Source organism: Pimephales promelas, chromosome 16 (genome assembly GCF_988280905.1).
Source record: "Pimephales promelas chromosome 16, fPimPro1.hap1.1, whole genome shotgun sequence".
In the NCBI taxonomy this organism is placed as follows: Eukaryota; Metazoa; Chordata; class Actinopteri; order Cypriniformes; family Leuciscidae; genus Pimephales; species Pimephales promelas.
This window is the reverse complement of record NC_142784.1, coordinates 19,609,459-19,625,737: the sequence shown is the minus strand read 5'-3', so window position 1 is coordinate 19,625,737 and position 16,279 is coordinate 19,609,459. Positions and strand designations below refer to the sequence as shown.

The 16,279-nt window shown below is 40.9% G+C and overlaps 1 protein-coding gene across 2 annotated transcripts; it reads left to right on the top strand.

Moving 5' to 3' along the window:
- Positions 1-4,183: 4,183 nt before the first annotated feature.
- On the top strand, positions 4,184-16,178 carry LOC120472689 (uncharacterized). 2 transcript variants are annotated; one of them, XM_089121169.1, is made up of 3 exons: positions 4,184-4,548; positions 12,778-14,812; positions 15,651-16,178. In XM_089121169.1, exons 2-3 carry the CDS (start codon positions 12,967-12,969, stop codon positions 15,671-15,673), a joined length of 1,869 nt encoding a protein of 622 aa, XP_088977295.1. In that variant the 5' UTR covers positions 4,184-4,548; positions 12,778-12,966; the 3' UTR covers positions 15,674-16,178. The 2 variants fall into 2 exon arrangements, with proteins under 2 accessions (XP_088977295.1, XP_039518518.2); XM_039662584.2 differs by lacking the exon at positions 4,184-4,548 and adding an exon at positions 10,634-10,989.
- The last annotated feature ends 101 nt before the right edge of the window (positions 16,179-16,279 follow it).

Here is a 16,279-nt window from a genome sequence, read left to right as displayed (position 1 = left end):
GAAAATGTTGAAGTTGAAGCCAATTTTGTACAGAGAGAGAATGAAACTGAACACAATACACATTTGATCAAGAACCGCTGTATTATATGCTGTAATCACGATAGCATTTTTAAAATGGGCATTCTGCACTGGATTAAATATTTTGCATCGGTCCAATGAAGAAGACCCAACCAGGCTTTAAAGCAAATCCTTGTGCACATCAAGGATCACTTTTGCACTGTTGTCCATTTTTAATGACTTCTATAATAAAAGAGATGAGTGAAAACAAGTGGTTGGCTGTGGATGGTGACACGGAATGAGTGATTCTCATTGGGGGGAAGCAGTCAGTGCCTTTCTCTGTGTATCTGGCTTGGTGGACTTGCTGAAAGAAGGTTTTGTGCTGCTGCCAGGGAAGAACACTCAAAGAGATTATGAAAGAATGTTTCAAATTTCAATTTGCACACAAATGGTCTTAGTTGGAAACGTCTGCAGATGGCCTTTCAACCTCATCTCTGTCTGCTCAGAGCTCTTCTGAGTTCTGTAGTCAACACTGCAGAAAACCAAGTGTTCTGTGCATGCATTGCAAGCAAGCCTGTCTTTTGTTTGATGATGAGTTTATTTACTTGGCAGAAGCAAAAGCGGAGTCTCAAATTGAACCATATACCTCTGCGAGCCTAGAGCCCATAAACCCCAAGCAAATAAATTGTAGTATCACCTGAGGACAACATGAACAAACAGGGGGCGTTCTCTAGCAATAAAACCTTTAGAGGAAATAGCTTTTTCTGAACTCTGCCGAAGCATTGAAGGTCAGTGCTGCTGTTATAACTTTGGTAATTGCTGATATAAAGAGTGTTTGGATTGGGTGGAAAGGGGATTATGCGGTAATAGTTTCTATGAAAGACGACAGAGGAGAGCTTTTTAATGTCATGATCCTGATCCTTTAATTGCCTGAACCAAATGTTTTTTGTTTTTTTTAAATGAATGTAAATGCATTTTAATTTTGGCTCCTAACTCCCCAGTGTCCGTTATATGTGGCATTACAAATTGACACGGCAGATTTGTATCAGAAAATGACAAAAATGTGAGTTGGGACAACCTGACTCTGATTAGACAGCGTCACTAACTCAGTTTTGCGATGGTTACTCTGAATTAATATGATGCCACTGACCACAACAGGCCTTGCCTATGTCAGGGGAATTGCCATGCTTGAGAACAGAGGGAGCATTTTGTTTTTGCACCATTCAGCTGAAATGTGGCCGAACTAATCCTGAAGACCCAGCCATTTGAATTCCTGTGTATTTCAGAATGTTAGTAACACAACACCATTAACCATTCCTGTAAACAACATGACACACAGTATCTGACAAGTTTGGAGATGTAAACACTTTTGGTTGCATTTCAATTTTCAGTTTGTGCACTTGCGTGTTCTTACAGTGTACTTGCCTATAAGAAAGTGATATAAGGTAACTATGTGGGGTATAGCTTCAGAGTCAGGTTCTAAATCTATTTATTAACCAGTTGTTGCATGCCAACAGGACTGTATAATAAAATAAAATAATAATAATAAAATGCTACCCAATTATTAGGAAGTCTCTTATATTCACCAAATTTAAGTAAAGATGGCAATATTGTGAAAAAGAATGGAAAAAGATGTTAAAATAACTTTTTCAATTTGAATATATTTCATAATGTAATGTATTCCTGTTAAGTCAAAGCTGAATTTTCAGCATCATTACCCTGCTCCTTCAGAAAAAAGCAATATAGTATATACATTTATTTTCTTAACTAGAGAGCTTTTTAATATAAATTAAACCTTTTTGTTTTAGATTTTTTGTTTGTTTTAGATTTTTTTCAATGCTATATTTTGGTCACTGGTCACCCTTACTAAATATGCATTTTCCAACTGTATATATTAGATGCCAGAATGTCACAGTTTTTTGTTTGTATTAAAATGTCCAGTTTAATATACAAATAATCTCATACAACTTCTCTGTGGCTCATTTGTTCATTGCATGATTCGTTGGTTATTCAGACATCAGAACTATGTCTGCCGCTTGATGGACAGAAGTTTCAATTCCACCTTGCTTGCACCAAAGCTTTTTTGATAAATTCTAAAAGTTGCATTTCACAATTATGATCTGTTGTTTTCAAATGCCATTTCTGTGTCCTGCCAACACAAGTGGGCAAAGGTATTCAAGTAACTTAATGAGATAGCAGAGCTAATCGACAGGATAGGGCACCATTGGCTGGGACCTCGGCTCCCACCACACCCTCCCTCCCACACAGCAACACCAGTGATTGAGATCGACAGGCTGGCTGCTAATAAAGAGATTACATGGAAATCCCTCTGAAGCCAACACTTCAGGACAGCGCTCGTTTGGATATCTAGAACAGCTGCACCTCAAATATTGTCCATGCGTGAAGTTAACGTAACGTTTAGGCCGTAAGGGACACATTACCCAATCAGCACTTTACAATAAAAGGTCAATGAACAGTGCAGCTTGTCGGAGCTGTCCAATGGGGTGAAATACCAAACTTGCTTAATCGACAAATGTCTCTGTTTTGCATTTGCATTGCACCTTTTACTCTCAATTTGAAAGAGTTTCACCGCACTCATGGCTAACAAGGTGCCAGACAGATACCACTTGACAACCCCAAAAAAAAATAATAATAATTGTCTGCACACTTGAGTCCTTAAAGCAAAATTTAATGCCAAGCTTTCGGTAATACAACCATCCTCAGGGCATACTTATAGTCCCCGTGAAATCAAAATTGAACCTATTTACTTTGTTGGCGCATATTACTAGTCTTGTGGTGAACAATTAATCCGTGCAAGTAAATATATATTTAAAAAATGTTTTACCCTGGTAATCTTTAATCAAAATCTGAAAAGTTACTTCCGGTCTGGAATGGTTTCTTTTTTTGATGACGTAGGTTTCACAGCTTGGGTGGGGCAGAGCCATGTATTACTATTGACATGGCTCTGGGGTGGGGAAACTCTTAACCACTCCCCTCAAACCGTTAGTCTGCTATGAGCGAAAGATGGAGAGGAGGAGCGCTAGAGTAAAACCCTGCCCTCTGTTCAATGTTAGGTGTGTTCGACATCGCCTGCGGCTGGATGCAACCGATCGGCGAGAACAGCCGCGTGCAGGCGGGGAGGAGCTGCAAACGGAGACGTGAAGTCGAACAATTTCTGGTTCCCGTACCGACGGCTCACGTGGTGTTTGCATGCTTATACCACAGCTGAAGTGAAATAAATGCAACATTTGCCAAATAAACAGATATTTCAGACACATTTTCATTCAATACTTTACTGCTTCATACAGCATCTGTTTGAACTAGAATAAAGTTCAAAATAAGCCTATAATCAATGACGTGGAATCAACGTTTTTTAATCAGTTTTATTTTGATAAACATGATAAACATGACACAATATAACATTGCGACTACATGAAAAGAGTGTTTACTGTTATAAAATGCTGATTTGTGAGCTTTAGTGGAACTAAACGTGTGAGAATAAACACGAAACGCACGTGATCGTTGTCATGCGGTGAATCCGGCGAATCGTGGAACAGCTGTGACATCATCAGAGCTCGTGCAGCCGCTCTTCAGAAGCTGCGCTGGCTGAGTCCTCCGGCTACTCTCGTATTGCTCTCGCGGTACTTTGATGGCATATGTCACAGTCACGTGGAGTCAGCGCTGCATCAAGTCGGACAAAATTTCTAACCGGCATGCACTGTTTCAAGTCAGCCGCCGATCGGTCTGCGCAGAGCTGCATGAAGTCGAACAAGCCTGTTCTGTTTCACTTGGAAATACGTCACAGCACTGGAGAAAAATCGTTTGAAACTTCCGGTTCACGGGGACTAGGGTCACTTCACCCATTTGCATTAAGCTTTGTATCTTTAGAAACCCAGTCATATTTTTGAATGGTCATGGTTTATTCCCTTATTTTCCCTTGAGATGGGAGAAATAAGGATTTAAGTATTTTATTTCCTGCTTATCGTGACGTAAAAATCGTCATTTTGCGTCACGATGATTTCATTGAAATGTCAACACACTACAATGATTAGCTCATTATTATTCAAGGGTGTGGCACCCACTCACCCACAGGCCTATCACAGATCAGTGGGTGGGACTTCACTTGCAGAAACTGAAATCAACATCCGCCATCTTGTTTGGAAGCTTCAAGCTAAGCTAACAAGCACTGTGGAGACATGAAGTTATGATAATGATGGAAGAAACTAAACATGATATGGAAGAAGAGGGTTTTGAAAGTCTGCTGCTCGAATCCGATGTTCGTGGCTATCTTTACGAGCTGCAGTATAGTTTAGAGCAGCTGAGGCTGATGAAGGAGCAGGAGACGCCTGGCTGTCGGTCGAGACGCCCGGACTGGGTCGAGCTCGGCGGCCTGCTGTTGCCTGTACTCTCGCTGCGTGTCACGGCCTACGGACACAGAGTCCGTCTGCTGCAGAGAATTTCAACGATGGCAATTTCTCCTGGAGGAAATCTCTGAATCAGACGAGCACACGGACGTTTGTGTTGTGATAGTTTCGCCTTCAGAACATCCAGGTATCATACAGTAATTCACCATACAGAAATAAATACAAACGCGGAGTAATTCACTAACGTTAATGTGTTTACAAATGTAACGTGAACGGGGTTTGATGTCGTGGGAAGAAAGAGGCATGAACCGGCGAACATTTAAACATTTTAATAGTAAAATGAACAAATACAAAACGAAAGTAAGCCAGCGTTACACACAACAGAAACAAAACATAAAATCAGGCCTGTTTCTCTCTCTATCTGCCGTCGTCGCTCCCCATTTTATGCATTCGCTCCTTCGTGAGAGACGCACCTGCGCGCGCCTCACAGCTGTCTTTCATTATCACTCACGCCACCGGCCTCGCGCAGCACGCCGTCCTCTTACATCCCTCGCCCTCGATCGTCCTGCTCGCCACAGCCAACTAACTAGACATTTTGTTTGAAATGAATTTCAAACTCTTACTCTCGTAACAGCTAATGTTAGCGTTGTAGACGGAAGAGTGTGTTTGCGTCTCTGACTGTTTGCGCTGTTCCGGTGGGTGGGTTAGTGGGTGTGGCTTGCGGAGCTGTGCAATGTTGGGGAATTCTGGGAACTGTAGTTTTTTAACACAAAGGCGCCCCTTGGTTATTTTCTGTCTTTTCTCAGTCAAGAGGGCACCAAATTAAAAAAAATATTTTACATTTCGACTACATATATGATCCACTTTCAATAAAGATTAATGTTGCAATGGGTGAAATGCTCCTTTAAACTCTCAACAAATTTTCAATTTAAAGAGATAGTTCACCCAAAAATGTAAGTCAAGTCATTTACTCACCCTCATGTTGTTACAAACGTTAGAACAAAAAAGATAGCCTATATATTTGTCCATAAAATGAATGTCAATGGGGTCAACATTTTTCAACATTTGTGTAACTTGAAATATATTTTTATTCAGGTCTGAAATTATGCGAGGGTGAGAAAATGAAAATGAACAACTTTTTTTTTTTTTTTTTTAAGTTGCATTGAAATGGAAGTAGTATCAGATATTATCCTCTGTATTGTGACATACATGTGAATGTAAAGGATTATCAAAAAAGAAAAAGAAAAAAAAAAGTAGGTCAGTTAGTTGGGGGCTTCGTCTGAAATCACATACTCTCTTGATACTTATATTGAATAAGTAATTACTTCACAACAGCTACAAAAGCATGTTGTATATAGTATGAATGTAATCTGGACGTACTAAATTCGCCATGTTGCCCTTATCATGTGAACTACCAGCATCAGTTGTCACATCACTGCCATTCACAAACCCTCTCCAGTAGCCTCATGGGATAGTAAAGTGTCCATTGTATGCACACTTCAGAATCTCACCAGAAGTAGGTCATCAGCGTTCCCTAATAGCTGAGGATGAGGGTGTTGCAGATGAAAATGAGCTTGCAGGGGTGGGTTTTATTGGAAGAGTCCTCCATACATCACCAGAGAGATTTAACTTTAAGATCAGTTACAGTATGACATTTTGACTAAACGTTACGGGGTGAATTTATTTTTCAAAATTCAACATGCACGGATGAAATGTTCTCAATAAGATCTATAATATCTAAACAGGGTGAATTATTAAGTTCATGCTGATTTTTTTTTTCAGTGAATGTTATGATATTGCTTCATCGTCATCATCATCCGAACAGCAGCAGCCCTAGCAAGGCCAGGCCTTCTTTTGGACTAGATCATGCTTGATATTTAATCTCCCCTTACAGGAGTTAATGGATGTTTTGTGCCGGTGAGGAAATAAATAAGGAGGTGGACAGCCAAAAAATGCTCATTCCTCCAAAGTTCTCCGGTAGACAGGTTGCAGAGAAGTGAAGTATGCCAGAGCAATCTATTTCACATGCTGAAGCTAAAACCTAATTACTCAGATTAATGTCCCATGGAAGGTGCCATTACCTAAATAGCCTCCTTAAAAAGAAGGAGACTTTGCTTCAGCCCAAATATGCGGTTTAAATGCTGATGGATCCTTCACATCTAGATTTGAATATGCGTGTCCTGACTTTCTTCAGTCTGCTGCTGGAGTAAGATTTCAAGTGCAGCCTTTAATTCCCCCTCTACAGGCACTTCACTTGACAATGACAGTAAGCCTGCATAAGTCCTCGCCTTGCCTTCTCCAACTTGAAATATTTAACCAGGGCTGCCAGTAGCACAGCAAAAGGCTAAACTCATCACTTAATATAATGATTTCGTTCCATTGCACATCTCACCCGTTTAGTGTGCAAAGCCTGGATTGATTAAACTGCTTTTACTTCCCAGGCTAACCTTTATGGACCCAGTGTTGCGGCCACGGGGGCTACTTATCACTTCTGATCCCGGTGTTTACAGCTGCGTGCGGAAGCACGTGCTGGTCAGTCCCGCCACGACACAGGCTTCTTAAAATAAGACTTCGGTTGTGGTGGATGAGAGAGAGGGAAATGGAGTTGACAGTCGGAGCCGTGAGCTTGATGACGCGGCCTTCGGTTGAATCTGTCAGAGCAGAAGCACCCCACCCCCATCTTAACCCCTCTGCTGCTCACACACACAAGCACATGCTGTCGCGAGGCATTAGCGTGGCAGATATACACACATTTGCTTTTTCCACCCCACCTGAAGCTTGGGCATTTCTCAACCGCGTTGCACTTGCTACATCTTCCCATCCCCACTCTTGAGCCTGCGTCAGATGTGCATTTACAGTCTTAGTTGCAGGTTCTTGTGAGCTGTAGAGAGAAGCTTGTGTATGACACATCTGTTGATGACCGAAACATGCCATAATGTGGGAATACATTTTTTCCCAGAGGAATTCCTGTTGTTTTCGCTCACAAGAGTTGACTTTCATTTCTGATTCTGGTATTGTTGTGTTTCTGACCTGACATTAAAGGGATAGTTCACCCCAAAATTAAAATTCTGTCAGTAATTCTTAAGACTTTCGTTCATCTTTGGAACACAAATTAAGATATTTTTGATTAAATCTGAGAGCTGGATCACTCCTCCATAGGCTTCTGAGGGAATGAAACTTGTCGGCCCAGAAAAGTTATTAAAGACGTTTCGTTAAAATAGTCCAAGCGACTACATGTGGCTCACTCGTAAGTTTATCAAGCGACGCGAATACTTTTTGTGCGCAAAAACAAACAATAATAAAGACTTAATTCAACTATTCATTTCCTTCTCTGTGGGCCTTGAGTTAGTTCACATAGTGTAATAGCGCAGCGCTTCTGTTTTGTACTTCTGTGTTGATCAAAACTAGTTATTTATTTATCAGATTTCACATTGGCAATGCACTGCATTGCGTTAAAAACAATTTCGTTATTTATCTATTTATCACTTTTCATACACAATGGCAAGGCATTGCATTGTGTTAAAAACTATTTATTCAGACTGATCTCATGAAATGGCGTTTATGACACGCCAATTCGTATTTCCATTTTTGGTGTGCTATCAACACGCATAATCGCTTTTCAGCATGTTTATGAACGCCGCTGACTTAACGTTATTACTATATATGTAAATATCTGACCTACCTCAAAAACCTACCCGTCATTGGGGTTAATGGCATTTATGAGTGTTCCCCTACCATCCTAGGAATAAAAAATATCACTCCCCAGATGTAGATCTACATTTTGCTTAGTTTCGCTCGGACATTTGACGGCGGAATCACTCGGACGTTAATGGCGTAGACATACATGCATACACGTGGATAGCTCAAAATACGTAGAAATAACACGCCACTTGAGTCGAATTTGGCATGTATGTTTACGCAAAAGTCATGATGATAATATTAAAAATGGGTAAAAATTCATTAACCTGTTAACTGTCACCCCCCCTTTTTTGAATAGACATGAAAATGCACATTTCGAACTTAAATGGTTGTAATTCAAGAATGCTTTGGAATATAGACATGTGATTGGTCTTGTTTTAAAGAAGACATTTGGCAGATTTTTGTAGAAGTGAAATAAATTAAGAAAGTGAAACAGAAAAAAAGTTATAGAAGTTTGAGTTTATGGAAATGTACAATGTAAAAATATTAATTATTCATATTTTACATAAAATATATATTTTCAAAACCTGGGCTACTCTAAAATGGCAGAAAGATCAAAGCCAAAAATCTGAACAAGTTGTGTTTCAAATTTTAGGTTGATATCTCAAAAAATGAGCTTTCAGTAAGATTTTGTTTGAGCGCAGTACCAAACTTTTTCACTAGGGCACAATCAGACTCCATTACTGCCCATATAAGGGCGCCTGCATTTCCATTCGTGTTTTGAGTGATATGAGCCATTATTTTCACAATTTTCATACAATTTCTGAAGTAGAGATCCTATTCAGAAGTAGCATGGGAAGTTTGGCAGATTTTGATATGAATTGAACCTCTAAGAAACACATACAAAGAACACGCATGTAAGTCATAGCTAGCTGCCACGTCACAAATGGTGAATTTATTATTTTTTTCTTGATATTTCAAACTTTTCAGACCTTTTTTTTCCAAAATAATTGAATGGATTCTATCTTTTGAACTTTTGGCATGAAAACAAACTGAGGTATCTACCATTTTTTCATGATTTTTCATGTTTACTGCTATTTAAAAATAAAGGTCTGAACACGCCTTATGAGTATGAAAATATTCTTGTTTTATATTGATAAATTATGGCTCCTCTGTAATATATTTTGAAAATCAGTCACCAAATATGGAAACTAGAGATTGTAAGCTTTCAAATGATATATAGTTTGTCAATATTATTTAAGGTATTTACTAAGATATTATTGTTTTAAAAATATAGTGGCAAACGTCCCACCTGTGGGACGTTGACAGTTAAGTGGTTAAAAAAAAAACAAACACAACAAAGTGCGAAACGTTGCTCAGTCAAACACATCCTGATCATACAACTGCCAAGTGATCTACCATCTCTGAGGTGCAGTGAAAGTCAGACAAACACAGTCTTTTAAACATCCACCTAGACCTCCCTACATCCATCTATGTAGACCTCCCTTCACCTAGCATCTGCACCGCCACATACAGTCATAACAGCATTACTTTACGTCCTGTCAAAATAATCCCCTGTTATTCTGCTATTTATAGGTCGCTCCTTTCAAATTGACCAATCCCTTATGCCCCTCCCCCTTGCTTGAACGAGGATGATTTTACTATGACTCTTTGGCCGCCACATGTTAATCCTCCAGTGCCGATCAGTTGCACCGTGAACCCGACCGAGACTGAGTGTCTGACCCCATGATGCCTCTAGACAGATGTGGCGTCCTCCATGAGGAAATTAAAGCTCAATGAAGGAGAACAGAATTCTCTTGCAGATGCTCAATCGTATGAAATATTCATCACAGAGCAATGCATTTCCAGTGGAACGCATATATTATTCTGGCCTTGGGGCAAACCGTGTCCGATATTTTGAACAGGGACACAATAAAAACACCATTTTGGCCTTGGCACAGTCCTAAATATTCCATTTCATCCCTTAGCTCTATGCTTTAGGGTCTCTAGAGCATTCTGGGATGCAATACACTTGCATTTATCTTTCTTACTGTCCAGTTGCATCAACCCGATGTGCACACGGGCCTTTGTTCTGATTCCCCAACAATTAGCTTCAGATAATGAGGTCAGTTTGTTCACATTTCTATTTGTGGAGCTTTTTCATTTGAACAGAGTTGTAGGTGAGTGTGTAACTCAGGGTGAGATGTAACACCATCAGTTTAACCAATTAGAAATGAGCTATGGGTGACATCACTATCATCCACCACCAGCCTCATCAGATGATAGCAGAAACGTCTATGTCTCCATTTTTATGCATTTGAATAGGCTCTCGAACCCAATTAACTTAAAACACTAAATTTTAAATTGTCTATGTTTTTTTTTATTGGTTTCACTTCCCACCCTACAAGATTTTCAAACTACTTGAATTTAGCAGAAAAATTTGAAATATTACTACATCAAAGTGTAGCAAAAGCAGTGTGTTACAAGACGTTAAAACTGAATGTTAAGGCTCTCCAGTGTCCCCGAGCGCTTGATCTGTTGCCCTGCATCATGGGGTACAGAAACAATCTGCGGACCGCCGCAGCCAATCTGAATCGTCGTGAGGCAACATCACCACATTTCAAGCAAATCAGGGGAAGTGGTGGCTGAAATTAAAGTTACCATCTCAACCGGGTACTGTAACCCTCTTAGTGTTGGGGGCGGGTGTGTGTGGCGGTGGTGTCAGGGTGGGGGTGGTCTCCCTGGTTGCTAAGGGCAACAGGGTGAGATAGATGGAGCCGCAGCTGCGCGTCTGTTAATACCAGCGCTCGACCCTCCAGGTCCCCGCGCGCAATTCTCCACACACACACACTCTCACACGCACACTGATCTCTCTTCAGTCAAGGCATGAGGATGCGAGCGGGGATTTAGTTTCAGTGTCTTTTCCAGTCTGGAGCAGATTATTACCTTCCCTCCAGCACACGGGACGGATTTACACAAGAGAAACAAGGTTTGGAGACTCTTATCTTAGTTATACTTTTTTGGGGGTTATAATGTTAAGTATTTCTGTCGTACACAACTTCATTTTGTATACTAGATCTGACTACCTTTCTCTATTGTGTCAAAATGCAAACGTATTGTTTTAAACGCTTCGCCTGTGCAATGCATTTACAATGGACATTAAGGAAGTGCAGAGATTTAGATGGAAAGGACAATAGGCGCGCAATGACTGCGCCCTGGATTTGAATTCGTAGGCTTGGTGAAATTGAGCATTTGGTTCAACGAATCCGTTTCCAGCTTGTCTTGCTTTGTGTTTATGTTTCTGAATAAGGACATCTGCTTCACAATTGCGTGTTTGCTCAAGCAACTGTTACGAGTTCATTCATTCATGCGATCAACTTCGCCAAACGTGCCAGACTGTCCTCTCGCATATTATTATCAGACGCACTCAAGTGTGAATTTGCTCTAAACCGCGTTCAGTCTGTGGTGAATGTATCAATTAAATGGTCTTTTATAACAAACAAAAAATAGTCGCTGAATTGGATACCAACGAGATTTCGAGAATAAAAGAAGCATGGCTTTACCACAATAGACGAAATGCGCGCGCGCTTGTGTGTGCATGTTTGTATGGCGCGCAGGTTGTTGTTTTCCCGCTGCATGGTGATTTCATAATTCCCACATCACACATTTACACGATGACAGACATGTTGCTGATTACTGGAAGCTTCGCCAATCTAAATATTTTTAATTATTCACGAACTATTGTAAGGTCCTATAAACTGGTGATCAGTCAAGAGGCATGAATGCGTATTGTTCAGCATGTTTTCCAGACACAACAGAAGTAGGATGTCTCCTTGAGTAGCTATTTTCGAATCATTTTTTTTAGCAAATAACGTACTACTCGCGCCACGCATTCAATTAAAATAACTTGGGTGATGTTGATATCAACGCATTTTTACAAAATGGAGGAGATGGTTAGGGACGCATTAGCAATGCAAATGACGTTTTGAAGAGCACTGGCACCTGCTGTCTCAGGCATTTGCATCGGCTTTTCCCTCGTTTCTCATTAGAATTGGGTTCTACTTCTGCAATGCAAGGTTTGAGCCCACACTTAGGGATTTGTCAAGGAAGCTTCTCCAACTCTCTTCTCTTGCGTTTGCATAACAAAGGGGAAGGGTTTTGTTCATGAAAAGAGGGGACAAAACCGTCAAGCCTCAATTGTCCCAGTGTCAGTCGGATGGGCAAGCAGGGTCTTGTGTCCCATCAGTAAACAGTTTAAGTCACGGCAAAATCCAATTAAGCCATGTTCTTTCCATCAGGCTTTTCACAAGGCAAAGAATATTGCTTCTGTTTTTTATGCTACTGTACTCATTTTACGGTGCATAGTCATATGGTTCTTTGAATAAATCAATTATGTAACTATTTCACATGTGGTTTCACCTCTAGCATCTTAGACCAAATATACAATGTATAATAATTTCAAATTCTCAAGTGGGTCATTCAGAGGAAGCATTGAATTGCTTTAGGCATCAAGATAGCTTGACGTAAGATCATATTTGTAATCACAAAAGAATTCTCTGTGTAGAAACAAAACCAGCCCCAGTGTTAAACGACATGAGTTGACTCCGGTTGAAGAGTTTAGAGGTTTATAAGATTTTTTTTTTTTAAAATGGGTTTAATAAGCTAAATTGTAGAAATAAGATAAGTTTCAAGCACTGTAAAAAAAAAAAAAAAACATTTCTCATATGCTGATACATACAGCCAATTAAACACTGATTGTTGTCTCCTCTCCTTCTAGCTTTGAGGTCCATCTTCTCTACACGGAATATGATGCAGAATTGCCTAATTCTTATGGAAATACGTTGGATAGGAACACTCTCAGAGCTGTTGGCTGATCATCAATGAACTCAGTTCCGTAAAGAACGGAAGGAAATAAGTATTTTTTTCAGTGAGAAATTCCTGATAGTGGGAGATTTTGTTTTCGGATATGGCGGCAACTGAAGCCACTGCAGAGCCTGTCCAAGTAGACATTGTTGAGAATAAAGCTGAGGTGGAAACCACAAAGCCAGACCCAGCTTCAACAGAGGAAGCCCCAGCATCAACAGAGGAAACGCAGCCTACTACTGAGGCACCGCCAAGCACAGAGCAGCCAGCTGATAGCAAATCCAAACCAGCCTCTGAAAAAATATGGGACTCTTTTTTAAATAAAAGTGGGCTTGGAAAAGTAATGGGAGGGAAGAAGAAGAAGGAACAGCATACAGGAGCTGAGGATACTACAGGCGAGGAGCAGGATAAGATCTCCAATCAAAATGATCAAGGGGATACTGCAGGCCCTAAAGAACAGGAATCTAGTCAGCCAGCAGAAGCTAACGAGACTGCAGCTGATGGGCAGACTATTGAAAAAGCCCCAGAAAATGAGGAGGCTTCCCAAGAGCAAAAGGCATCTGGTGCCAAGCCAAAGCAAGGAGAGAAGTCCAGTGTCAGAGATTTCATTCGCAATCCTGTCGCTAAAATCTTCTCACACAAAAGCACAGACAAAAAGGATGGTACAGAGGGGCTCCAAAAACATGACAAGGTTCGGTCGAAATCACTAGACAGACTTGAGGATGCTGACGTCAGCACAACTGTGGCTGACCAAACAGAGGAGCCTCCGACCACAGACGAGCCAGACAAGTCTAACCCCCAAACAACAAAAAACATGAAACGCTGGCACTCTTTTAAGAAACTTATGGCTCAAAAAAGTCACAAGAAAAGCACAGATGAGTCCAAGGATGCTGAGGGGGCAGATGGAACAAGTGCAGATGGAGCAGGAGACATTGGGACATTGGATTCCACAACAAAGTCAGAGCAATCTGGGCAAAAAAGGTGGAAATTGAAGAGATCTTGGACATTCCAAGGTCTGAAGAGAGATTCATCAGTTGTTGGAATCCACAAACCAAAGGACAAAGACTCTTCAGATGTAAAGGATGAAAATGACCCAGAGGCAGAACAGGGGATGGAAGATGTAAAGGTAGCCAGTGACGTAGAAACACAGAAGAAGACTAATGCTGACGTTGATGAGGAGAAAGGAGCAACTGCTACTACACAGCATGCAAAATCTGTGGACCAGCATGCAAACGAGATCTGGACCTCTTTCAAAAAACGAGTTATTCCCAAGTCAAAGAAGGCAGCTGACACTGGTGGAGTAGAGGAGGAAGCAGCGGGTGAGCAAGAGCAGACTGATGAACCACAGGCGGGTAAAGACTCAGGCAAGACAGCCAAGGCAAAAAGGACACACTTCAACCGTGCTGTGTCACTAAAGAACTTCATACTGCGAAAGGGGAAGGGTACCAGCATGGACATGGGGGAGGGTACAACAGCCCAGAAAGATGGCGATGATACTGCTGAGAGCGAGGCTAAAAACATGGATGGCCTTGATGATGCAGCTGGGTCAACCGATGTCCCACAGACTGGATCAGAGGAGCAGACTGTGGCTCAGAGTGAGAGCAATAATGAAGCTCAGGTGGTAGGCGAGCACAAGAGTTCTGATGGAGAGGAGAGGTCCCAAACTAGCGCACCATCTGCTCAGCCATCAGACAAGCCTCATGCAGCAGATCCAGCACCAGAGGGTGGAGGCCAGGCAGAGCTAAAAGCCAATGGTGAGAATGGATGTTCAGATGCTACATCAGAGGACACCGCAGCACACAATCATGAAGCAACAACCCAGAATGATGTGAAGGATGAGGAGACCAACCAGGAGACCATAAACTCTAGTGGCAAAACTTGTCCGAAGGATGGGAAAATCCTAAATCAAGATGGGAAGTGCGATACTGTCAATGCAGTTGTCCAAAGCGGTGAGTGTCAAGCCCCAGTTGACTCGAGAGATCTACAGCAAATTGGAAATGACAAAGCTGAGTCTAAAGTAGGACTAGGCACTAGTGTTGAGGTAGAGACCAGGGGGGATGGGGCCCCTCAATGTGGAGGGTCCCTTTCTGGGTCAGCAAAGACCAATGCAGATGAACAAGAGGAGGCCTTGAAGAGGATGTTCTATGAGGTTGCAGCTTCCATCGTGCGTGCAGTTGTATCCTCAGCCACTGAACAGTTAGCCAAGGAGAAGAAGCCTCCGGACAGTAGTTTGCAGTGTTTCCAGCCTGAAAATAATAGCAGTTATACAGATATTGACGACAGTTACTGTCACAGAGAAGTTACTTTAAATCAGGGATCCCTGTATTGATCCTCAGCATCTGTGTTTGTGGGGAACATGTTCTGGTGTTGTGGACACATGTCAAAAAGTTATTGTTCATCACCCCTTTAAAAAGCTGTGAATTTCAGGGTCAGTGAATTCAAAGGAAGATATAGGTGCTTTAATTGAGCTGTTGTGAAGTTACCCAAAGTACCAGTTTGTGTATATTCAGGAAGTATTCTCTACCTATAACAATTATAGCATGTCTCAATGTTAATGTGGATCCAATAATAATTCATTGTTCTTGAGGTGGAGGATTTTCACATGCAGTTGTGTAGTTTTTGCTGTTCTGTATTATAAACTCCACAAAATGTGTTTTTGGTGAACCTAAATGACCTCTTCTCTGTGACAAAAAAAAATGTGTGAATAATTGAATATTAAAATGAAAGTTTTCAATGTAGAAATATATTGTAATATATTCTGAAATCTCTTCTGTTATTATTTACCAGAAAAAAAGGCGGGAAACGTGTGATGCCACACAAAGAGGATTAGATCTGCATGGGATTCGTTCAGCGAGGAGCTTTGCCCCCCTCCCCCCCAAAATATGGAGTAATCACATGTTTACGCCACGATTCACCATGGTGAGAGATGCAATCCACATAGTAAAAAAAAAAAATCTTGAAAAGCAATAATTCAGATTCATCAATCAGTGCAGTTCTTGCTACCATTCCATCATTGTAAATGTTTTGCCTGTCTACTAGTGAGATTTTATATTGTCATAAACGACATTCCTTTGAAATGTTAATCTCAGTGATCACAAAGTACCGTGATCATAAAGACTGTTAGTTTTCTATTAATTGCCATTATGTTTGTAGTTTTCCTTTGACTAAATATATGTGATACAGACACATTTAAAATAACAGCCCGCCAGACTGCTCCCCGAATTGTGAATTCAATACGGAACGTTCTCTAATCTCTGTGTTTTTGTTTTTAGACTGTTATCTTGTGTACATGAATAAACCACCATTAAACATTAAGTAATTCTCTGGGTTTTCTTGCAGGTTATGACATCCTTTGCCATTTACAGATTTTAGAAAAGAAATGCTCACTAATTAGCATGCAAACCAACAGAATTTAT